The sequence below is a fragment of the Drosophila ananassae genome, chromosome 3L (genome assembly GCF_017639315.1).
Source record: "Drosophila ananassae strain 14024-0371.13 chromosome 3L, ASM1763931v2, whole genome shotgun sequence".
NCBI classification, from domain to species: Eukaryota; Metazoa; Arthropoda; class Insecta; order Diptera; family Drosophilidae; genus Drosophila; species Drosophila ananassae.
Genome location: NC_057929.1, coordinates 9,742,576 through 9,764,143, shown reverse-complemented (window position 1 = coordinate 9,764,143; position 21,568 = coordinate 9,742,576). Strand labels below are relative to the sequence as shown.

The window sequence follows — 21,568 nt, the reverse complement described above, 5'->3', positions numbered from 1 at the left end:
GTTGCATAAATTTATTGTTATTACGGGTGATTTTCTAAAATAATTAATAGGACTCTCTGTGGCTGTCACTGGCAGAAATTACAATTACAAGAACAGTTACATTGCGAACAATGGGGAAAAAGGCCAAAAGGGGGTGGGTGTGTCCGGCAATTGTGCATTTTGTCAATGGGAATTAAATTGGCAGTCGTCGACTCTCAGAATGTCAACTCACACCAGCAGGAACTGACAGCCAGTACGGAGGAGCAAGGGGATGGATGGCTCAAAACGGCAGGATGTCAAAGTTCCTAAAGGGACAAAGTCGGGTGGTTCAATTGTGGGCATGTTGAGCGGTATATATGTACATATATAGGACGGATTTCGAATCGGATTCGATCGTTCAGTTGGCTGGCAATTCCCATCATTAGCGCCTGTACGTGTCAAATTGATGCTGTTATTGTTCTCTGTATTCCATAGTCTCAGTCCTGCATCCTGCGAGTGTGTGCCTGAGTGTGTGTGCGAGTGTGTATCCTGGCCATAGAATGGCCGTGAGTACTATTTGACATTTAGCTTAGCCGCGGGTGACAAATTTAATGGACGACCACTACGCACCACATCTTCCATGGGACTGAGAGGTTGGGGTGCTATTCGCTATTGATTTTCTCTGGCCCAGATGAAATCCATTCAATTATTTGACTGTCTAATTACTGTTCTATATTCCAGACATTTGGCATAAATATTTGGTAAATACCACATAAACCCAGAATCTCCCAACAATGGCTCTCAGCTGGCATCATTTTGGCATTAGAGCTCGGATTTGAACCCTTTCATGAGGGGATATCGCCGTAATCCCTGAGAGTCTTATCTCACAGGTCGTGACATCCCCATATCAGTATTCTACAAATTTTGGATTCACCAGAAGTCTCTGCACTTCGAACATAAATCAATTAGTTGTGGACACTTTTCCAGGCGATGTACATATGTATGTAGATAGAGCTCGGAATCGAGCTCGTAAATAATGAATTTTGAAGCCCATACAGGTTTTGAATTGGTAAGTTCCACAGAATGCATTACCTGGCGACCTGCTACGTGTCTTGGCCATATCTTAGATGCTCAATTCCAAGCTCTGCCATCGCCTGGGCCTGCTCTCATATAAATTATTTTTGATTGATGTGGCACGGCGAGACTGGAAGCACGTGCAACCAGCCGGCCCAACCTGACTGCCCAGGCGACTCTTTGAAATTCGTCAAAGAACTCAAGCCCAAAATAACCAAAGGCGATGATGATTAGAATGCAACCAAGGTTACGTGTGGCGTCCAAGAAGCCATAACTGAAGAAATAACAGAATACAAAAAATTGTTTTAATTGTCTCTGGGTAGATTTTTTCTTTCTTGCATAAAGCAATCCATATGATTTTTGAGTTCTTTGAATTAACGAGCCATGGACGTGCCCGGCATTTCTCCAGGCCCCCACTCAGTAATTCCGAGTAATTTATTATTTCCCACTTTAGTTATGGATCAGAAGCGAGAGAAGGAGAGTGTGTAGTGTGTGGTTAGCCGTAAACTAGTTTAGTGACGCCTTGTAACTGTTCCTGGGAAAGCGGTCGCCAAGTGAAAATTCTAAATTCTTCCTCCTTGCTTTTCTTCGGACTTGCACGTGTCTGAATTGAAGGCACGCTCTGGGGTCGGTCCTCCTCCCCGGGCCACTCTGCCTGATTGAAGTACAATTTCGGAGTTTGGGCTCTTAAAGTGCCATAAATGCGATTCCCCGGCAAAGCCCTTGACTATCTCTATCTAGTCGCCGCTTTTATTGGCCTGGTTCTTTTCTTATGTAATTGCTATTATTTCCACTGCTCGGTTCGGTGTAAGGTCTTCCAAGAATTATTATGGCCTGTACTTGCGGTATTCCCGGGAACGGCTTTCCCTCGAATGAGCGATAGTCGGTTTTTAAGGGGGTTTTAATCATTGAATGCAATTTAATAGTGGTCTTAGGTACTATGACCAACTTTACGAGGGACTTGTAAACAGCTGCCAGCGATTAATATCTTTAAAACAATTTTCTACCTACTGCTGATTGGAAAATATAATATATTATTCATAGGCCAGGTTATTAAAGTTTATTCTTCTGGCATTTTGTAGGAATTTTTCAAGCAGTCTGGCCTGGTGCTTGGCATCCTTGGCAAATGCTTTCCATCACCTAGCCAGCCAGTGTTTCGATTCACACTTTCGCCATAGCCATCCCGGCACGGATTCCCCGGAGACAAAAGGCTTAGAGTCCGGCTTCGATTGCTCGGCGCTTGTTCAAGTTTAATTGGAAAACGCAAAATGCAATATTTGCTTACGCCCGAGCCAGGATTCAGGATTGGAAGTGCCATGATTCGGAGGAAGCAGGAGGACCAAAGCCCAATCAATAGATCAAAACTGCACATGAGGTGCCCGTCCGGCTTGTGCATCCAATTGCAATCATCGAGCGCTCGGCAAGGAGCAAGGAGCAAGGAGCTGAGAGCTGGGAGCTAGGAGCAAGAAGCCGGCCCACAACACACAAAATATGGCCCAACAAGCGCGAGCCACAAAAATCAAAAAAGGCTAAAACCAAAGGCGAGGCAAAGAAGGCAAAAATCAACAGAAAACTGGCTCAGAAGCGGCATGAGAATAGCCAGGAATCGAACTAGGGATGGCAAAAAGGAGTTTAACAGAAAGGGGCATTTTTAGGTGTTATATTGTTGCTTCATAACTGACTTTCCTCTTGCCTATATCATATTTTTAAATAGAAAACTCTATATTTTAAGAGAATAAAGCACACACATCCCTAACTTGAATCAAAAGTGCTGCAACCTGAGCGATGACTAAACAAAGTTAGACAAGATTGTGCTGCAAACAAAACAGAGGCAGCAGCAAAAAGTGCAACTCGGCTGCATTGTTTGGTTCTCCCGATTGAAAAGGCGATGGGGGGGATGGAGCCTTCAACTCGAACTCCATCTCCATACCCCCTTCCTTCGGGAGGACCACGACTTGAATGCCCATCCCACTCACCTGTTAGTGCCAGCTTGTTGGCACTGCCACTTCCACTTCCAGCTGAGTTGATCCAAGCCGAGTTGTTCGGCGAGTTTTGCAAACTTCTTGCTGGCCATGTTGTGATTGTGTGCGGCATAATTGCATGCGATTATGCTGCCCGCTCAGCTGTGCAATTTATATCATGGGAGCGATGGCCGGGGAGCTGGAGATGGAGCTGGAGCTGGAGCTGGAGCACTGGACCCACAGCAGCCTCTCCGACAGACTTACTCCCCAATATTCACACTTGTCGGCAGCTGGCGAAGAACTGGAACTGCAACTGGAGGAGAGGAAAGACCCAGGCGCTAAGACATCCTGTTATCGCACAAAACAGAGTTTATACACGGGGCTACAGTGAAAGTTAAATATATTTTATTTCAAATAAAATATCATGTACATTGGCAACCATTTGTAATATTGTTTTGGGGGCAAGCCCAGAGGTTACAGAGTAGTTCTAGTTCTATTCTATCCTAGTAATCTCCGACGTCATTTCACTTTTAACCTGCATTGTTTTGTAAATATCCTTTGTTTATAAATCAGGACTTTAAAAGCATTGGTACTCCAAAACGAGTGACATATTCTAATTCCAATTTGTTCGTAAACGAGCCGTATAACGACCTGCATTTTGGCCAACATTGATCCGATTAACTTGCCGGGCCAAAGTTTGTTGTCATGGGTGCTGTCTTTTTTTTCTGGCCATGAGCAGAAAACCCATCAATATATAGGAGAGTAAATGCAATTTGGAGAATTTCATCAATCAGGGCGATTTCATTTCGGATTTTTGCACTGGAAAACGATGCCGTTAATGAACAAAAAGGACACAAACGGGGTGTATCCTTTGTCAAAGCTGCATCAATTCCATGCGGATGTTTTCGGGAGGGGATTGGGCCGATGGAGGGGATTGGTATGCAAAAATAAAAGGCCAAAACAGCAAAAGCTGTTCCACTGTGCGGTAACAGCTCCGATTGCCAATCCCCAGGGATCCGGGTAGTGCAGAGATCCTCTCCTGCTCCTGGTCCTGCTCCTTGTCCTGGTCTATGGCCCAGGCCTCGTCTGTCAATTTCAGCTGCTGTTGCTGCGGCTCCACAAAAATTTGTTTTTAGTTCAGTTTTTGGCCAGCAATCCTGTGTCCAGCCGGCATATTTTATATCAAACTCTGTGGCCGGTCCGAACGGCATTTGCCATTTGCACAATTTGTTTGCCCCCACCGCCCCACAGCCACTACCCCTGCCACTGCCACTGCCACCCATATGACGGATTTTGCATCCTTTTATTTTTCAGAGACCCGATAACGGAGTGGTCTATTGGGGCAAAGTCCTGGGAAATCGCTTTTGGACGCCTTTTGTCGACACACTAATCGAAAGTTTGGGCCAACGCTCGTCGTCGCACTTTAGTAATTAAACTTTGCCGACTCATTTTATTGCTGCTCTCTAATTATTTATGCATACATCAGAGCAACTGCACTCGACTCGATTTATCACGCAATTTAATGCATATTTAAAAGTCCACAGTACTGCGCACTATTGAAACACAATAGCCTCAGAGCTGAGAGAGAGTTATCCGCGGGATAACCTTTGCCCCTCGGGCTAAAGGCATAAATATTAAAAGTACATTTTTCCGGGGAACATAAAGACATTTAGTTGTCGGGCTTCACGGTGGCATCTCGGGCGATAAGAACTCCATGATAAGTCTGGAAGAAGTCGGAAAAATTATTGTGTATATGTCGGATCAGTAGCGAAGCTGTACATCCCTTGGCCGGGCGGGCCAGTTCTTTACCGAGTTAATTCCATTGTAAGTACAGGACTCACTCCCCAGGTCGCCTCACACTCGATAACCGAGTGCCGAGTGTGTTGTCCTGCTGTGGCAGAATGTGGCAGAATTTTGTGCGTTGCGGCAGTGAGTGGCCCGGGGAAAAATAGTAAAATGAAAACAAGTTGAACAAGTTTCCGACACCTCGAGAAAACAATGTGCTGCTGCAAGTCAGAGGCATTAACTTGGTTACTGGAGGTTGTGTCACTTTTTGGGAGGAAAATAGGTATGGGGATTTGGGCAGGACTGCCTTGGACATTTGTTTCTGGCACTAGGACTCATGTGCCTCGGCCTCTTCTAATGAAAAAGTTCTTATGAATAATAAATGCATTAAAGAAACTTCTCCACACACACACACCCAAAACAACACAAAGTTTCATTTCGTTGAGAGGTGAAAGGTGAGAGGGCCCGAAAAGAATGTTTTATGGTTGGCACGGCCACCTCCAGGCAGCCTCCAGGTTCATAAATATTACATTTTGCGTACGCAGCTCCCGAGGTGGCAAATGATTCACTCGACAGCGACGAGTTCTCCAGGCGGCCTTGGCCTCCCTCCTCCACCACCGCCCTCCAAGGAACATAGATACATAGTACGTTGTATCTGTATCTGTATCTTAAGTACCCGAATCGTCTAAACAAAAACTGCAGTCACGGCTTGCTCTTGTCCAAACAAAAGTGCACTAAAAATAGCGCCAGCTCTAAATGCATCTCACGGATACCCCTCATCGTACTGTAATGTGGCAATGTGTTAAACATCTTTTAGCGTTGACAAAATCGCATGGCGGGCAACTGACTGATGCGGCTCGATTATCTGCTGCAGCTGCGGCAATTAGAAGACGCTGAGATGCATCTCACTGGGACTGGGAACTGGGAAGAAGTATCCGACGGATACGCAAGCGGCGCGTGTGAGTTAATGGCAACAATAACAGTCCGGGGCATGGCTGGGATGAGAGGCTGGATGGGGGCAGTCTCAGAGAGTGAGTGAAAGAGAAGGGGCCTATCTGGGGAGTACTATTTAATATTTATATTTAATTGAGAAAATTGAATAAATCTTTAAATCTATTTATTTCACAATCAAGATTATTTATATCTTGTTTGTCTTTGTCCATCAACCCTTTGTTGACCAAATGAATTTTATTCCCTATTGAATTTCAAGTTCCTATTTGCTCTTCGCCAATGTTTACATTTGATTCACAAATTCAGGCAGCAGATCTCACTCAGGAGCGAGAGAGTGCTCTTTCACTCAAAACCACACCGGAGAAAGGCTCTCTCCCGCTCTCTGCGGCCGGCACACACTAGCGCCAATCGGCCCAAGTGCGGCGGTAAATGTAACTACCATTCGTATCTCTTCGTGCAAGAACGAGAGAGAGCGCAGCCCTCATGCGCAGTGCGAGATACGAGATACATTCGTATCTGCGAGATACGCTGCCACAAAAGACTGAAACGGAAAAGTCTGAAAACAGCGGCTCAACTGAATCCAAACTGGCAAACCAGAAAACAGTTCCAGTGCGAGTGCCGAACGGTTCGGACGTGTGGGCCACGCACCATCCAAATCGCGATTCAGTCAGAAAAAGATACAAATATACAAAAGATACAAGATACAGTGAAAGAGAAATACGCCTAGAGAGCGAATCAAAATCATCCGAAATAAATTACAATGTGCGCTTAGTGAAAAAACCGACAGAAAAGAATTCAAGTCGAATAAAAATAAGAAACAGTGGCTGGGAAAAATGTCAATTCGCAGTGACCAAGAGTGAGAATCGAAAAAAAAAAACGCGAACTACACCCGAAATATCCAGTTAGCCAGTTAAGGCTGTTCCCCCACCCCGACCGCACAAATCGCGCCAGCCATGGCGGCTTCAGCGCTACCGCTGCAGCTCCTACTCGTCCTGGCCGTGTTCTGGCCGGGAAGCCGACTGGCAGCCGGTGCCCTGGCGCCCAAGGAGAGCCAGGCCAGCCAGGAGTCCAACGCTAGCGCCATGTTGGGCGCCGGAACCGGAGCAGCTGCCACCGTATCGCTCTCGGGCGACTACTCCTCGCTGCTGTCCAATGCGGCGATCAGCTCCTCCGTCTCCTCGCCCGCCCCCGTGCCAGCCCACAGCGGACCGGCGAACCAGTGCTCCTGGTCCTACAACGGCACCAGCTCCGTGCACTGCGCCCTCCGGCTGATTGAACGTCAGCCGGGACTGGATCTTCAGGGCGCCGATGGCAGCAGCCAGCTCACCATCCAGTGCAGCGACCTCTACCTCTTCGAGTCCTCGCTCCCGGTGGCCGTCTTCGCCAGACTGCAGACCCTGGAGGTGCTGCGGCTGGAGGCCTGCAAGCTGCTGCAGCTGCCCAACAACGCCTTCGAGGGACTGGCCACACTCAAGTCGCTCCGGCTGAGCACCCACAACAGTGAGTGGGGGCCCACGCGGTCGCTGGAGCTCTTCCCGGACTCGCTCGTCGGCCTGAAGCAGCTGACGGAGCTGGATTTGGGCGACAACAATTTGCGGCAACTGCCCGCGGGCTTCCTGTGCCCGGTGGGCAACCTCCAGGTGCTGAATCTCACTCGAAACCGCATCCGTACCGCCGAACAGCTTGGCTTCGCTGACATGAACTGTGGCTCCGGATCGGGCAGTGCCGGCAGCGAGCTCCAGGTCCTGGACGCCAGCCACAACGAACTGAGGTCCATTAGCGAGAGCTGGGGCATTTCGCGCCTGAGGCGACTGCAACATCTCAACCTGGCGCACAACAACCTCTCGGAGCTATCGGGGGAAGCCCTGGCCGGCCTGGCCTCGCTCCGGATTGTGAATCTGAGCAACAACCACCTGGAGACGCTGCCCGAGGGACTCTTCGCCGGCTCCAAGGAACTGCGCGAGATTCATCTGCAGCACAACGAGCTGTACGAGCTGCCACGCGGCCTGTTCCATCGGCTGGAGCAGCTGCTGGTGGTGGACTTGTCGGGCAACCAACTGACCTCCAACCATGTGGACAACACCACTTTCGCGGGACTGATCCGGCTGATTGTGTTGAATCTGGCGCACAACGCCCTGACGCGGATCGACTATCGCACCTTCAAGGAGCTGTACTTCCTCCAGATCCTGAATCTGCGCAACAACTCCATTGGCCACATCGAGGACAACGCCTTCCTGCCGCTCTACAACCTGCATACCCTGAATCTGGCCGAGAATCGCCTGCACACCCTCGACGACAAGCTCTTCAATGGGTTGTACGTCCTGTCCAAGCTCACTCTGAACAACAACCTCATCAGTGTGGTGGAGCCGGCTGTGTTCAAGAACTGCTCCGACCTTAAGGAACTGGATCTGAGTTCCAATCAGTTGAACGAAGTGCCGCGAGCTCTCCAGGACTTGCCCATGCTGCGCACTCTGGACTTGGGCGAGAACCAGATCCGCACCTTTGACAACCAGAGCTTCAAGAATCTGCACCAGCTGACGGGCCTGCGGTTGATTGACAATCAGATTGGCAACATCACGGTGGGCATGTTCCAGGACCTGCCGCGACTCAGTGTCCTCAATCTGGCCAAGAACCGAATCCAGAGCATCGAGCGTGGCTCCTTCGACAAGAACTTCGAGCTGGAAGCCATTCGGCTGGACAGGAACTTCCTCTCGGACATCAACGGTGTGTTTGCCACCTTGGTCTCCCTGCTGTGGCTGAATCTCTCCGAGAACCACTTGGTCTGGTTCGACTACGCCTTCATACCGTCGAACCTTAAGTGGCTGGACATCCATGGCAACTACATCGAGGCCCTGGGAAACTACTACAAGCTGCAGGAGGAGATTCGGGTGAAGACACTGGACGCCTCCCACAATCGCATCACCGAAATCGGCCCGATGAGTATTCCAAACACCATCGAGTTACTCTTCATCAACAACAATTTGATTGGAAACGTGCAACCGAACGCCTTCGTGGACAAGGCGAACCTGGCCAGGGTGGATCTGTATGCCAACCAGCTGAGCAAGTTGCAGCTGCAGCAGCTCCGCGTGGCTCCGGTGGTGGCTCCGAAACCCTTGCCGGAGTTCTACCTGGGCGGCAATCCCTTCGAGTGCGACTGCACCATGGACTGGCTTCAGAGGATCAACAACCTGACCACCCGGCAGCATCCGCGCGTCATGGACATGGGCAACATCGAGTGTGTAATGCCCCATGCCCGAGGGGCTGCAGTGCGTCCGCTGAGTGCCCTGCGTCCCCAGGACTTCCTCTGCCGCTATGAGTCGCACTGCTTCGCCCTGTGCCACTGCTGCGACTTTGATGCCTGCGACTGTGAGATGACCTGCCCCACCAACTGCACCTGCTACCACGACCAGATCTGGTCCACAAACGTGGTGGACTGCGGTGGCCAGCAGACCACCGAGCTGCCCCGCCGCGTCCCCATGGACTCCAGTGTGGTGTATCTGGATGGCAACAACTTCCCTGTGCTGAAGAATCACGCCTTCATTGGCCGCAAGAACCTGAGGGCCCTCTATGTGAACGGCAGCCAGGTGGCGGCCATCCAGAATCGCACCTTCGCCAGCCTGGCCTCGCTGCAGTTGCTCCACTTGGCGGATAACAAGCTCCGCTCCCTCCACGGCTACGAGTTCGAACAGCTGTCGGCTCTGCGGGAGCTGTATCTGCAGAACAATCAGCTGACCACCATTGAGAACGCCACCCTGGCCCCACTGGCCGCCCTGGAGCTGCTCCGCATCGATGGCAACCGCCTGGTGACCCTGCCCATTTGGCAGCTCCATGCCGTTCACTTCGGCTCCCGATTGCGTTCCCTCACCCTGGGAAAGAATCCGTGGAGCTGCCGTTGCCAGTTCCTGCAGGCCCTCACCTCCTATGTGGCGGACAATGCCCTGATTGTCCAGGACGCCCAGGACATCTACTGCATGGCGCTTAGCTCCTCTAGCTCGCGAGGAAGCTCAAACCTGGAAGATGGCTATGCCCAGGAGAGCGACATGGAGAAGCGGGAGCTGGACTTCAACGCCACTGGAGCTGCCTGCACGGACTACTATTCGGGTGGCTCGATGCTCCAGCACGGGATCCCCGAGTCCTATATCCCTCTCCTGGCCGCTGCTCTGGCCCTGGTCTTCCTGCTGGTGGTTATCGCCATGGTCTTCGCCTTCCGAGAGTCACTGAGGATCTGGCTGTTTGCCCACTACGGCGTCCGGGTGTTCGGGCCTCGTTGCGAGGAGTCGGAGAAGCTGTACGACGCCCTGCTTCTGCACTCGGCCAAGGATTCTGAGTTCGTGTGCCAGCACTTGGCCGGCCAGCTAGAGACAGGGCGACCACCTCTGAGGGTGTGCCTGCAGCATCGCGACCTGGCCCACGACGCCACTCACTACCAGCTGCTGGAGGCCACCAGGGTGTCCAGGCGCGTTGTGATTCTGCTGACCCGCAACTTCCTCCAAACGGAATGGGCGCGCTGTGAACTGAGGCGATCCGTACACGACGCCCTGAGGGGCAGACCCCAGAAGCTGGTGATCATCGAGGAGCCGGAGGTGGCCTTCGAGGCGGAGAGCGACATCGAGCTGCTGCCATACCTGAAGACCTCAGCGGTGCATCGCATCAGGCGCTCCGACCGCCACTTCTGGGAGAAGCTGCGCTACGCCCTGCCCGTGGACTATCCGACCTTCCGGGGCAACAACTACACCTTGGAGCTGGACCATCATCACAACCACGAACGGGTGAAGCAGCCGGCCAGTCCTGGCCTGCTCTACCGCCAGGCTCCGCCGCCCGCCTACGACGGAGTGCCTCCCACCGCTCAGCAGCAGCAGCAACAGCAGCAGCAGAATCCGGGAGCACTGGAGCAGAACTACTCCACGGCAACCACAGCCACGCCCAGTCCCAGGCCACAGAGGCGGGATGTTGGTCCCGCACCGGGAGTCGGTCCCGGAGCCGGAAACCATCACCTGCGCGCCGAGTACTACCAGCACCATGGGATGCGTCCGCCCTCGGAGCACATATACTCCAGCATCGACTCGGATTACTCGACCCTGGACAACGAGCAGCACATGTTGATGATGCCGGGCGGTCATCCCATGGAGGGGGCCCAGCGGGCTCAGACCTGGCGCCCAAAGAGGGAGCAGCTCCAGCAGCAGCATCCGCAGGTCCAGGCCGGTACCCTCGGCTCCAAGGCAAGCCAGCAACACCAGCAGCAGCAGCAACAAGCACAGCAGCAGACAGGATCCGTGGCAGGACAGCAGCAAGGACCTCATGTCCAGGCTTATCTCGTGTAAGGGAGAGTGTCAGTGATTTCTTTAGGGACTGGTTCCTGTGCATAATTTTAATTACTAAAATATATGTGCGCTAAGAGTAAGCTAAGAGAGTGGAAGGACGAGGCGGCAGGAAGAAGGAGGTGGGATTTTAACGTTTGTTTATTTAGTGCAAAGTCATTTTAGATGCACAGAACAAATGCAGATGGAGATGCGGACGCAGATGCGGATGAGGATGCTACAGAAACAGACCCACAAGACACATGATACTGGGCCACGAACCACTGACGAGGGCCATGTCAAGTGTGTATCTAGCAATGTACTACAATGCCATTTCAAAAGTTTTCAAACTTTCGCCACACACAGCAAACTAAGTTTACCAAGTGCCCCACCACCACCACTCCTGCTCCGGCTAGAGCTCCACATGAACTTGCTCTTCGGCTGGCATTTGCTTAGCCTTGAATCGCTGGAGGGGAGAATTTGTGATAACTTTTTAATATGGTTTTAATCAGTTGGACTCGAGAACTCGACTCTCCAAACTCCAAACTCGAAAGATTCTCCAATTTCACTTCTTCTGTGAGACTTGAAGCCGAAGGGCAGGTTTGCATCTTAGGAGGCTGCCTCCAAATTGATTGTTTAATGATTGACTCGATAATTGGCATTAATCCGAAATGGTATCCTCTATTAGATCAAAATCATGTCTGTGTGTCTGTGTCTTAGGCATCAATTTGTAAATAGCCCTCCATGCCGTGTTTACTGCCCAGAACCTAGACTTAAACACACACATCTACACATAAAACATACATAATAACGTACATATAGAAACTGAATCCATACATTTGCAAATTTGTAACCCCATGGGGATAATTCAATAATCACATTCAAGTACACATGTAAATTCTGTATGCCACGGCGAGCCGTAAAATCGATAAATGCATTTATCAAGTATAACCCGGAATCTGTATGTAAAAAGCATAAATAATTAGCTAGCTAGCCTGGGTAACTACTTCATACTTACCACAATATAAATACCGAATACAAAAACAGTGAAAAGCTCATTTTAAACATTTACGCTTACGAAAAACTAACGATAATTGTACGAAAACAAAAGTTCGGCATACTGGCAACGCGGCGTATACACAATATGCATAGCTAATTATATACAAATACCATATACATATATATATATATATATATTCGTGGATATATCAATGTGCGTGTCTGCATGTACGTGACTGTGTAAAGTAAAGCAAAAACTAAACTGATATTAAAGAACTACTACGCATATATATAACAAACATATGTATATCTACACAAGAAGAATATCTAACAACTGCCTATAGAAAGTACTCGAGAGCATTTTATTCCGCACACTCGCCTACTCGTCATTAATTAAGTAAATCGGTTCGAAACTATCGCCAGTTAGAGATATATATACGAGGATGACAGACAAGACGACACTCATAAGACACATGTACCAGTATGAAAGCCCAAAACTGTTATTTATTTTTATCATTTTGTAATATAATATTGTATTCTATAATTCGACGATAAGCTCTAAGTTTAGTTCTAAAGCAGCTCTACGATAATGTATAACCTATGGATAATTCAATTTTGTGAATACAACTATTTATATATATATACTATATATACATCTATGTATGATTACAACAAAAACCAACACAACAAACAACAAAACAAAACAAAACAAAGATATTTTTCTGTTTCGCCAGCGAACAATGCAAATGAAATGAACAACTTTTTTAAAACAAAAATCAAACCAAAATGCTGTTTCGATAATGGTCTGTGGGTTAGAGGGTTTGGTCTACAGATTGGTCTTCCATTTCCAGCTGGCTTTTTGCTAATTTAATTCATCATGCACATGAGTTGCTATTTTGTAATCCTCACGCATTTCCAGCGGCCTCCGCCGAGGGGGATGGAGTCTCCGGCGAACGGTCGGCGGCCTGTCAAAGTCAAGGGAGCAAAACACGGCTTACAGATACAAGCCGCCAGAGTGATAAATCATTTTTTTGTTTTTCTATACAGTTGATATACAATATACTGTATGTGGTATATAGAGTGTGAGTATATACAACAGAAACAGAAATGCGCAGCGCGTTGCAAACACAAGTACCATACAAATCACCCCCCCATCCATCCATTTTGGTCCAAACCATCATCATCTCTAGCGCCTCTACTCCAACTTTCCGACTATCTGTCTGCCGGGCTGTCAGTCTGCCTGGGTCCAAGAGTCTGCCGGTTAAATGATGGCAGCCGCACGTCGCTGTTTCAATTGAAGGGTAACAGCCACAGCCACAGCTCCAGCTCTAGCTCCAACGCTTACCTATTCGAGCATTATACGCGTCTGGAGTGGATTTCTATGACGCTTTTGGCATTTGAGCCAAACCGAGCCGGTGCTCAAGTGCCGCCGCCTCCTTCTTGGCCAAGTGCGATGTGTTGGCCCAACAGATGCTGTGCGGCATGAGATGTAAACAACGGATTGAAAAGAGTAATGGGAAAGTAACTCATAGGTATAGGAAATGATTAAGTAAGAGTCTTACTTTTTAGCGATTTTAGTAACTAAGGCCCCTGTACTATATGACTAACCATATATGGAACAAGCCATCTCAGTATTGATAGTTCCCCATCAGTTGCATAAATAAAAATCGAGTTACTTCGCTTCCCCACTGCACTTGTGGCATCCGAGGAGTACTCCAATTTCTCACACCAGCTCCAAACCATTTCGATTGCCATACATTCCGATGGAAAACCTAAAAAGAAATCGAGATAAAAGTACAACCCTACAACCTAAAACCCAATCCCGATCAACTGCAACTGGCAAAGTTTTTTAATTTGGTTTCATTGAGGCTCCTCCACAACAGTCCCCCTCCTAAAAGCTACTTCTTCACACTGTACAAGTTGTAACTAATAGAATTACAAACCCCACAAAGAAACAATGCCACACTCGATGGCATGGAACCCTTGGATACAAATGCGTATCTAGATACAAATGGTAGAAGACAACATGCTGCACCAGAATGGAAAATCGGGCAAAGCGATGGGGAGCTCTGGTTCAAAGCTCGTGCTGAGGAATTTTTGGGAAATTTCATTTAACAATTTCTTAATTGTTTGCAGATACGCATCTGTTGGCTCTCTGCGGAGGGTTCGGCCCCCAAACTTTTCTGGGCCAATTTCCACCAAAATCAATAGCCCAACTCGGCTCAGTACTCGCACTTTAAATCAATGCTCTAGCCGAAAAAGAGGAAGCTAAAGGCCAGGCGAAAAGATATTTTTCATATTGCTTTCACAGCGTACTGATCAAAATTCAATACGTGTTGCAAATATCGAATTTCCATCAAAACAGAAACAAAAACAAAACACTCGTAAAAAACATTCGAGGGTTGCTGCCTGCCTGCCGGCTCAACATCCATATGATATGTATGGTGGGGTTGGGGCTACGGAAAAAAAGGAAAAATATTTATATATATAGGATGTACAAAAACTCACACCCATGGGTATCGGCGAGCCTTTGCTCGCTTATTATGATAATAAATTTTTATGCTGTAAGAAATAAAGGAGAGTGCAGAAAAAATTAAATAAAAAGTATCAGACGCCTGCACACGGCGGTAGGGTGGGAGATCGGGTGTTTTCACTGGGAGGTGAATTAAATTGAATTGAAAACTGTTTCCCCAATAAAGGGCCCAGTTCAGGGGCAAGTTTAAATGCCTCGGACCCTATACGGTCCGACTCGATGTCGGTTCTTGCAATCAAATTATTTAAATGTAATAAAAAAGGTCCAGCAAAATATTTGCCTTGCCGAAGCAAAAGTTTCCCCAGCCAGTGTCAAATGTGGGCCAGTCATTCAGATTTCCTCAAAGTCGTCCGGCATTAGACCAGTACATATAGACAGACGTATATATTTTTGCGTTGGAGGATATAGAACGGTGTAGGCTGGTGGGGAAAATGTGGGAAAACGCTTTTCGTCACGTTTTCGTCGGTAGAGCGCACAGAAATAGGCAAATAAATCTGAGCGAGCGGCGGGAAAATTGAAACGAACTGCTTGGTCAGGCTTTTTTTTATGTACTATATACATCACAAACATAGATCTTATATATATATATTCTATATAGGTAACAGTTTTCATTTTGTAGCTGATAAACAACGACGCCAAGGTGATAAGTTCATTCTGACAGCTTGCAAATCAAAGTGTCTCTGGGCCTTTATTTCAGCTTTTATGTATTTTTCTTACTTTTACTTCAAGGAAATTCAATTTTCCGAGACCAGACAATGATTGAGGCTTTTGCGTGGGCCCTACACTCGTATATATATTTATTTTTTATAGAATGTAGGAGAAACATCAACGTCAAGTTACCTTTAATTATATTTGCACACTCAAGTGTTCAAATTGGGACTTTTTTGATTATTGCTTTGTAACTAAAAATGGATCAAAATGAATTACCAGGCTTAGTTACTGAAAGGGACAAGTGCTTGAAGAAATTTTAGAAACAAGTACTAATTCAAAATAATTAACCTTTTTAAGCTTTATTGTTTGAAAAGGCAACTTTTTGCCCGTTGTTGTAATAAGCTCTATTAAGCAGCCAGAACGCAAATGTCACAAGTGCCAACAAACGAATTGCTCCAGCAGCTGTAAGGATATACTATATATATAACCACACAGATATGTCCTGGCACACATACACGGGTATGTGGGTATGTGCATGTGTGTTTGTCATAATTTCACGTCCATTGTCAGCGTTTATTCAACATGGCGGGGACGTGGACGAGAACGAGAACGAGTCTGAGAGAGAAAACGAGGACGTAAAGGACTGAAAGGACATCAGACGACATTTATGGTTTATCCTGGTTGGTGCCTCGATGTTGTTGTTGCCTCATGCCTCATGCCTCATGCCCCTTGCCCCGTGCCCCTCCTCGGCGTAATTATTTGTTTTGGCTTGCTGGGTTCATTTACTCCACCAAAAAAGAAAATACCCCAAAGGAGTCACGAGTAGGATGTATTTTGCATGTGTGTCTCATTGTTTGTTTGTTTGTTCGTGCACATGTGTTTTAATTTCTGTTTGTTGTTTTTAACAACAACAATAAAAAACTGTTACACTCTTGTCGCCGCTGTTTTTGGGCCCATATTGCCGCCTGCCCTGCCCTGGCGTGGGTTCAAACAATTACAAAATGTGGCCCAGTTTAAGGGTTACCTTGCTTTTAATTGTTCTTCCTGCCAAGGGTCTGCCTTATTATGAAACTATGTATCCCTCTCGACTCTGAAAAATCAATATTCTCTCATCTTTGAGGAGTGTACAAGGCAAAAACTACAAGTTCAAGTAACTTGTTCGAAAAATCAATAGACCCAAAAAAGCTTTAAAGCCAGCCTCAGTATGACAAGGACTCGGCTGCGTCGCGTCCTTTCGGTTGGCAAAGAAAAGCGAGTTGGAAAAACCGGTTTAATGAGCCGGCTGCTTCGACTCCTTTGGCTGATGGTCGTCTTGCACGCAACGACACCAAACATGTCCTTTTGCTTATTAAATTTCGTGAGCAAGTGCCGAAGGAATCCCCTCCAGTCCAGAGCTGCAGGAGTTGCAGGAAAAAACGCAAACAAAGCACAGCCAAGAGAGCCAAGGCAGCCAGGATGGTCGGGACAGGATATTAAGGACACTGGCCGAGGGAAGAGGACATAAAAAGCAACGACTTGGTCACGACCAATAAGATTGAAGACAATTCAATTGAAAAAAATCAACGATCGATAATCTTTACCACTGACCGCACACACGCTCTGTGCTCCTTTCGATGGCTTTCGTCTGTTAGTCAGTAGGTCCTTGGACCTTGGTCCTTAAAGTCCCGAGAGTTCCAGTTTCTCCACCGACTTTCCCCCAGCTGCTCCTGGCTGCTCCATTTACATGTTTATGGGAGGAGCAGCCTTTCCTTTTCTACTTCTGTGCGTTTGCAACTTGAGCGTGTGCTTTTTAATTCGCTTTACTTAGTTCCAAGTGCCTAGAGCTCCGGCATGGACACAGAACGAGAGGGTAGTCTGGTAGCCTCGCTGCACAGCTTTCTTAATTTTGTTTGACTTTAGCTAAAGTTTAATGATGGACTCCGGCTGACAAAAGGGGTGAAAGGACGAGGCGAGCAAGATGAGTCAACGCTCTGGAGAGATACACTCAAGTGCTTTGTAATCGACTGCAATCAACACGAGCAGCAAGAGGCTTATCCTGGCAACAGGATAAAAAGGATGGGATAATCACGAGCCAGTCGCTGGGGGCACATTGTTTTATAGTTTGTTTAATCACCATTAGTCAGTAATGAAAAAATTGAACATGAGATGTAACATTTTAGGGTTAGTACTTAGTATTTTTAAATCCATCATAAGTCCTTGTGTTCGAAACTATAAAGTGTGACTTTATAATCCCAGTTCCCCTCCGGCAAACTATATTTAATGTTTGCTTAAATAATGTAAAATAAATATTGACAAGCTGCTGCCTGCGTAATGGATTTAATGAGCTCACTGCCAGGGACTCTAATCCTCCAGGATATTTGTGTGTAGTTTTCGAGGCTGCAGCTCATTATCTTAGTTCGGCCGGAGGCGTTCTCTGGAAAACACACGTGCACTAGCCCCCTCTCTTTCCGGCCCTGTAGCCCAATCTCTTTTGCACTCCTCGCCTTAAATAAACAAGGAAGTAATTAACATTTTCGGGCATTCCTTCGGTGTTCTTTATATTTTTTTTCTGTTCACTCAGCTCGTTTCTACTTCATTTACTTTGCTTACTCAAATTTCGGGACCAGCCTATTTACATGCAGAAAAACTTTTCCTTTTGCCGTTTTTTTTTTATTTCATCTTTTTGTGGAGTTTTTTTTTTTATTTTGATGTTGTTTGTCCCACAGCCCTGGGGCTGCACTTTATAAAGTGTTAACTTGCCGAACCTGAAACGGGCCCTAACCCTTTGCTTTCTGCCGGGGCAGGAGGGGAATGGGAAACTGCGTGTTCTGGCCATATAACTTTGATTCGATTTCCGTTCCAACATCGGCCGACAAACTCCTCTAATGCCCCGTTATGGCCAGATTAAATATTTATTAATACGTTTTATTAAACGATAAAACTGTTTATGGTGGAAACAAAACGTGTCTCCTCTAATCAAACATTTTATGCGTCACTTTGATGGCTGGATCAGTGATGGGGGGGTTACCTGAGTTTAGTGGGATTGTGTGTTTGTTTTGTAGTAATGTATTAAAAATGCATAAACCCATAACCACATAATTAGTTTTTATAAGCGCAGAGCCCGGTGTGGAGCTAATTTTGCATGTGCCGTGCCACAAATCCTATTTCCAGCCCCCCGAAAATATTTAACTATGCTTATTTTTATTTAAATAAAGGCCATAAATGTTTATATGGTCTATGAACTAACTTTATGAGCCTCATAAAAAGTGGAGCACGGATGGCCTGCTGGGGTGGGTGGGGTATAAGAGGGGCCAAAACCCTCGTTCGAGAACCGCCAAAAGCCAACTAAGCCTGTCAAATCCATCGAACAAAACTATGGCCAGCATCAAATCGCTGGAGTGATATGACAAATCCGCAAGCCAAACAAGTTTTATTTCGGACAGGGAGATGGGAGATGGAGATCTTATCGTTGGGCAACAAATTAACCCAAAACTAAAATCTCTGGCCCTCGGTTTCTGATTTCATAAAAAATGACATGTCCGACAAAAAGTTATAAAATCAGCACGCGTAGCCAAACCGTTTAAAATCAAATGCCATCTCCAGCAGCTCCATCATCGGATTTGGGTTCCCATTTGGTTTTTTCGGATGAAGACTCTTCTCCATCTTCTCCTCCTCTAGCTGAAGAGTGGTGGACTCCCCCACAGAGAAATTTATTAAGTGGAAGATAAGCATCTAGGGGCATGAGGAGGGGCAAACAGACAAACCGACTTGACCAAACCATTGATTGATATCCCAGATACTCTCACACACAATCGAGTATCTTTCAGATACAAGCGGATGGGTTATGGACATTTAATGGGCGCGATGAGCTTACAGAGCTGTGGCTCTGGTCATTGCTGTTGCCGGGGCTAATAATAGAGGTTAACTATGAAAATAGCTTGGCCGCCTAGCAGCTGCGGCTTGTAAAGTTCAAAATACTAAATATGAACGCAGTTAAATGGGAAATTTTATTCCCTCTGAGATGAAGGAAGAAAGGGAAACGGCTCAAGTTTTTACGACCAAAGATGATTGTGATTTCTTATCTTCGATTTTTTGGGATATAGCCAGGAAATCGGTTTTATTTCTTCCTTAATAAAATCAAAGAAATTATGTATTTTCAAACAAAAGTCGTTAAAACAACCACATACATTTATGCACTATTTGCTTTTTGAAATTGTTATTAATAATTGTAATGGGCCCTTCACTTTCTATTTCCAAAGACCTTGACAGCCTCGGACAATATGGAACAATTAATTTTCCCCAGCTCTCCTCTATGGAATTTCTTATATTAGCAACGATACATATCTCAGACCCGCATACCTGAATCAAAGACTATTTCGAATGATTTCGCTCACCGAGCAGCTGCAATTAATTAAATCACTTCACCTTGATCGGCAAATGAAGCAGTTTTGTTGACCACACCAGTCGCTATCTACGCACATATCTAATTTAGTCTAATAATGTGCATTATATTCGCTTATTTATTTTAGTTGAAAATGCAGAAAGACAAGGCATATATACACCTGACTCTATAGAGGGGCAGCCTCATTTGTGAGTCAAAGTTCGAGTTTAATAGGCCCGCTGGATGATTTCTGTAAAGTAGATGATGATTATTGCGATGGGGAGGCACTGATAAGACCCTTCTCGTAATGAGCAAACATTTAAGTATTGAAATTTTAATTAGGCATTGCGTAATAAAAATAAAAAACGGCCTGGAAAAAGGAAAACAAAAAATTATGAAAATTATAGCCGGTAATTTCGGTTTGTGGTCGCTTTTAGTTTTCTTGGTTTTTTAGGTTTTATTGAAATTTATGCCCGGTGACAGTTGAACCCCCTTTGATGGGGGAAATTAACCAAAAGCTTGGCCATAAAATGCATTAGCTCCCAACCCCTTTTCTAGAATTTATTTTTCATATTTTACGATTGCGTTTTTTATTGTCAGAGAGACTCTTAGAGGGGATCGAGAGCAGTTGATTGCACGGACGGACCATGCAGGTTTGCATTTTATTAATGAGATTAATCAATTTTTGTTTTCTTCATTATCATGATGCCTGTTGGTGTTCTATTCGCCCCTTTTTTGTTTTTATTTTTTTTCTCTTTGGCTGGCCTCTAGTGCCGAGTGTCTGGTATCTGATGGCGTTTTTTACGAGGCCTTTCGGTCGGATCTTAATATTTATGTGGGAGTCTTTGGAATCGGGGCGATGCGGAGTTTTTCAGTTGACGGCTTTTTACGATCTGTCAACGCAGCCCAACGTGTAGAATATATGAGCTCAATTGTCTTTTTTACGACTCCAGCTCATTTGCTTAGCGTTGAAACGCCCCTGCCTCTGTCCCAGGTCCCTGCCCCCGTTCTTAACCCCTGGCGTCTGTTCTGTCAACAGTTTACACAAATAGCAAAGCAAAGGGAGCATTTTATGTGCACTACAAAATGTATGAAATGTACTGCTAATAGCAACCCACCTACCATCTCCCCGGGGTGCTCCAACCAGCCAAACGTAGGCCCCTTCCTGGCCCCAAGGTGCAAACAACTAAAAGGCACTGAACTCACTTCGGGTTTTACGACTCGCATTGCCAACATGCACCGGCAACATGGGGTTAATGCTGCCACATCGATGGCTCTCAGCAAATGAAAGTAAAATGTTTCCCAGTTTATGACTTTGGCCCCAGGAACTCTATTAGGCGCAGGTAAGGGATTTCAGATTTAAAGGTTTCCTATGTCCTTGAAAACAAGAGCGCCTTAGATTGTAGAGATTTTACTTCAAAATTGTAAAAAAAAAATGTATTTTTTTCATACTACTCGTCTGTGCAAATTATTTTCAGATGATTAAATTCCTTTGCATCTGCCAGGATATTTACTTTATAACCAAAAATGGAATTTCTTTCTCCCATTGAAGCCATGAATCACTCCCGAACTCGCAACCACAATAAGTGCAACCGAAAATACTTCAAAAGATGCAATATTCCCATAATTTCTTGCAATTTCCAGGCCATTGTGTTGGCTGATCGTCCGTAAAACCTCCCATTCAAATCAAAACAAAAACCCAGTGGGCCATTTGGCAATGCAATTTTTTGTATTTTTTTTTGGTAGCAGACAAACAAGGAAAAGGCAATTAAATTCCGGGAATTATCGGAACAGAATGCCGCCCGCTAAACAAGCGACAAACCACAAAAGCGCAGTGGTAGTGGCACAGTGGCAGTGGCCAGAGGAAATCATGGCTCGTAAGTAGTTTTGCTTTTCAATGCAACAAAGGTCACCGAAAAAGACAGAAAAGGAGAAAAAAAACAGCAAAATAAACAATGGATTGGGCTGAGAAGAAAAGGCCTAGACAGGTAGAGACGCA

The 21,568-nt window shown here is 46.4% G+C and overlaps 1 protein-coding gene across 1 annotated transcript; it reads left to right on the top strand.

The window, feature by feature from the left end:
• The first annotated feature begins 6,185 nt into the window (after positions 1–6,185).
• Positions 6,186–12,801, top strand: LOC6494602 (toll-like receptor 7). The gene has a single exon (XM_001959991.4). The coding sequence runs from the start codon at positions 6,683–6,685 to the stop codon at positions 11,048–11,050; it is 4,368 nt and encodes a 1,455-aa protein (XP_001960027.1). The 5' UTR covers positions 6,186–6,682; the 3' UTR covers positions 11,051–12,801.
• The last annotated feature ends 8,767 nt before the right edge of the window (positions 12,802–21,568 follow it).

Bases quoted from the DNA above. Each gene is read 5' to 3' on its own strand.
- LOC6494602 (XM_001959991.4), top strand. From the start codon at position 6,683: ATGGCGGCTTCAGCGCTACCGCTGCAGCTCCTACTCGTCCTGGCCGTG.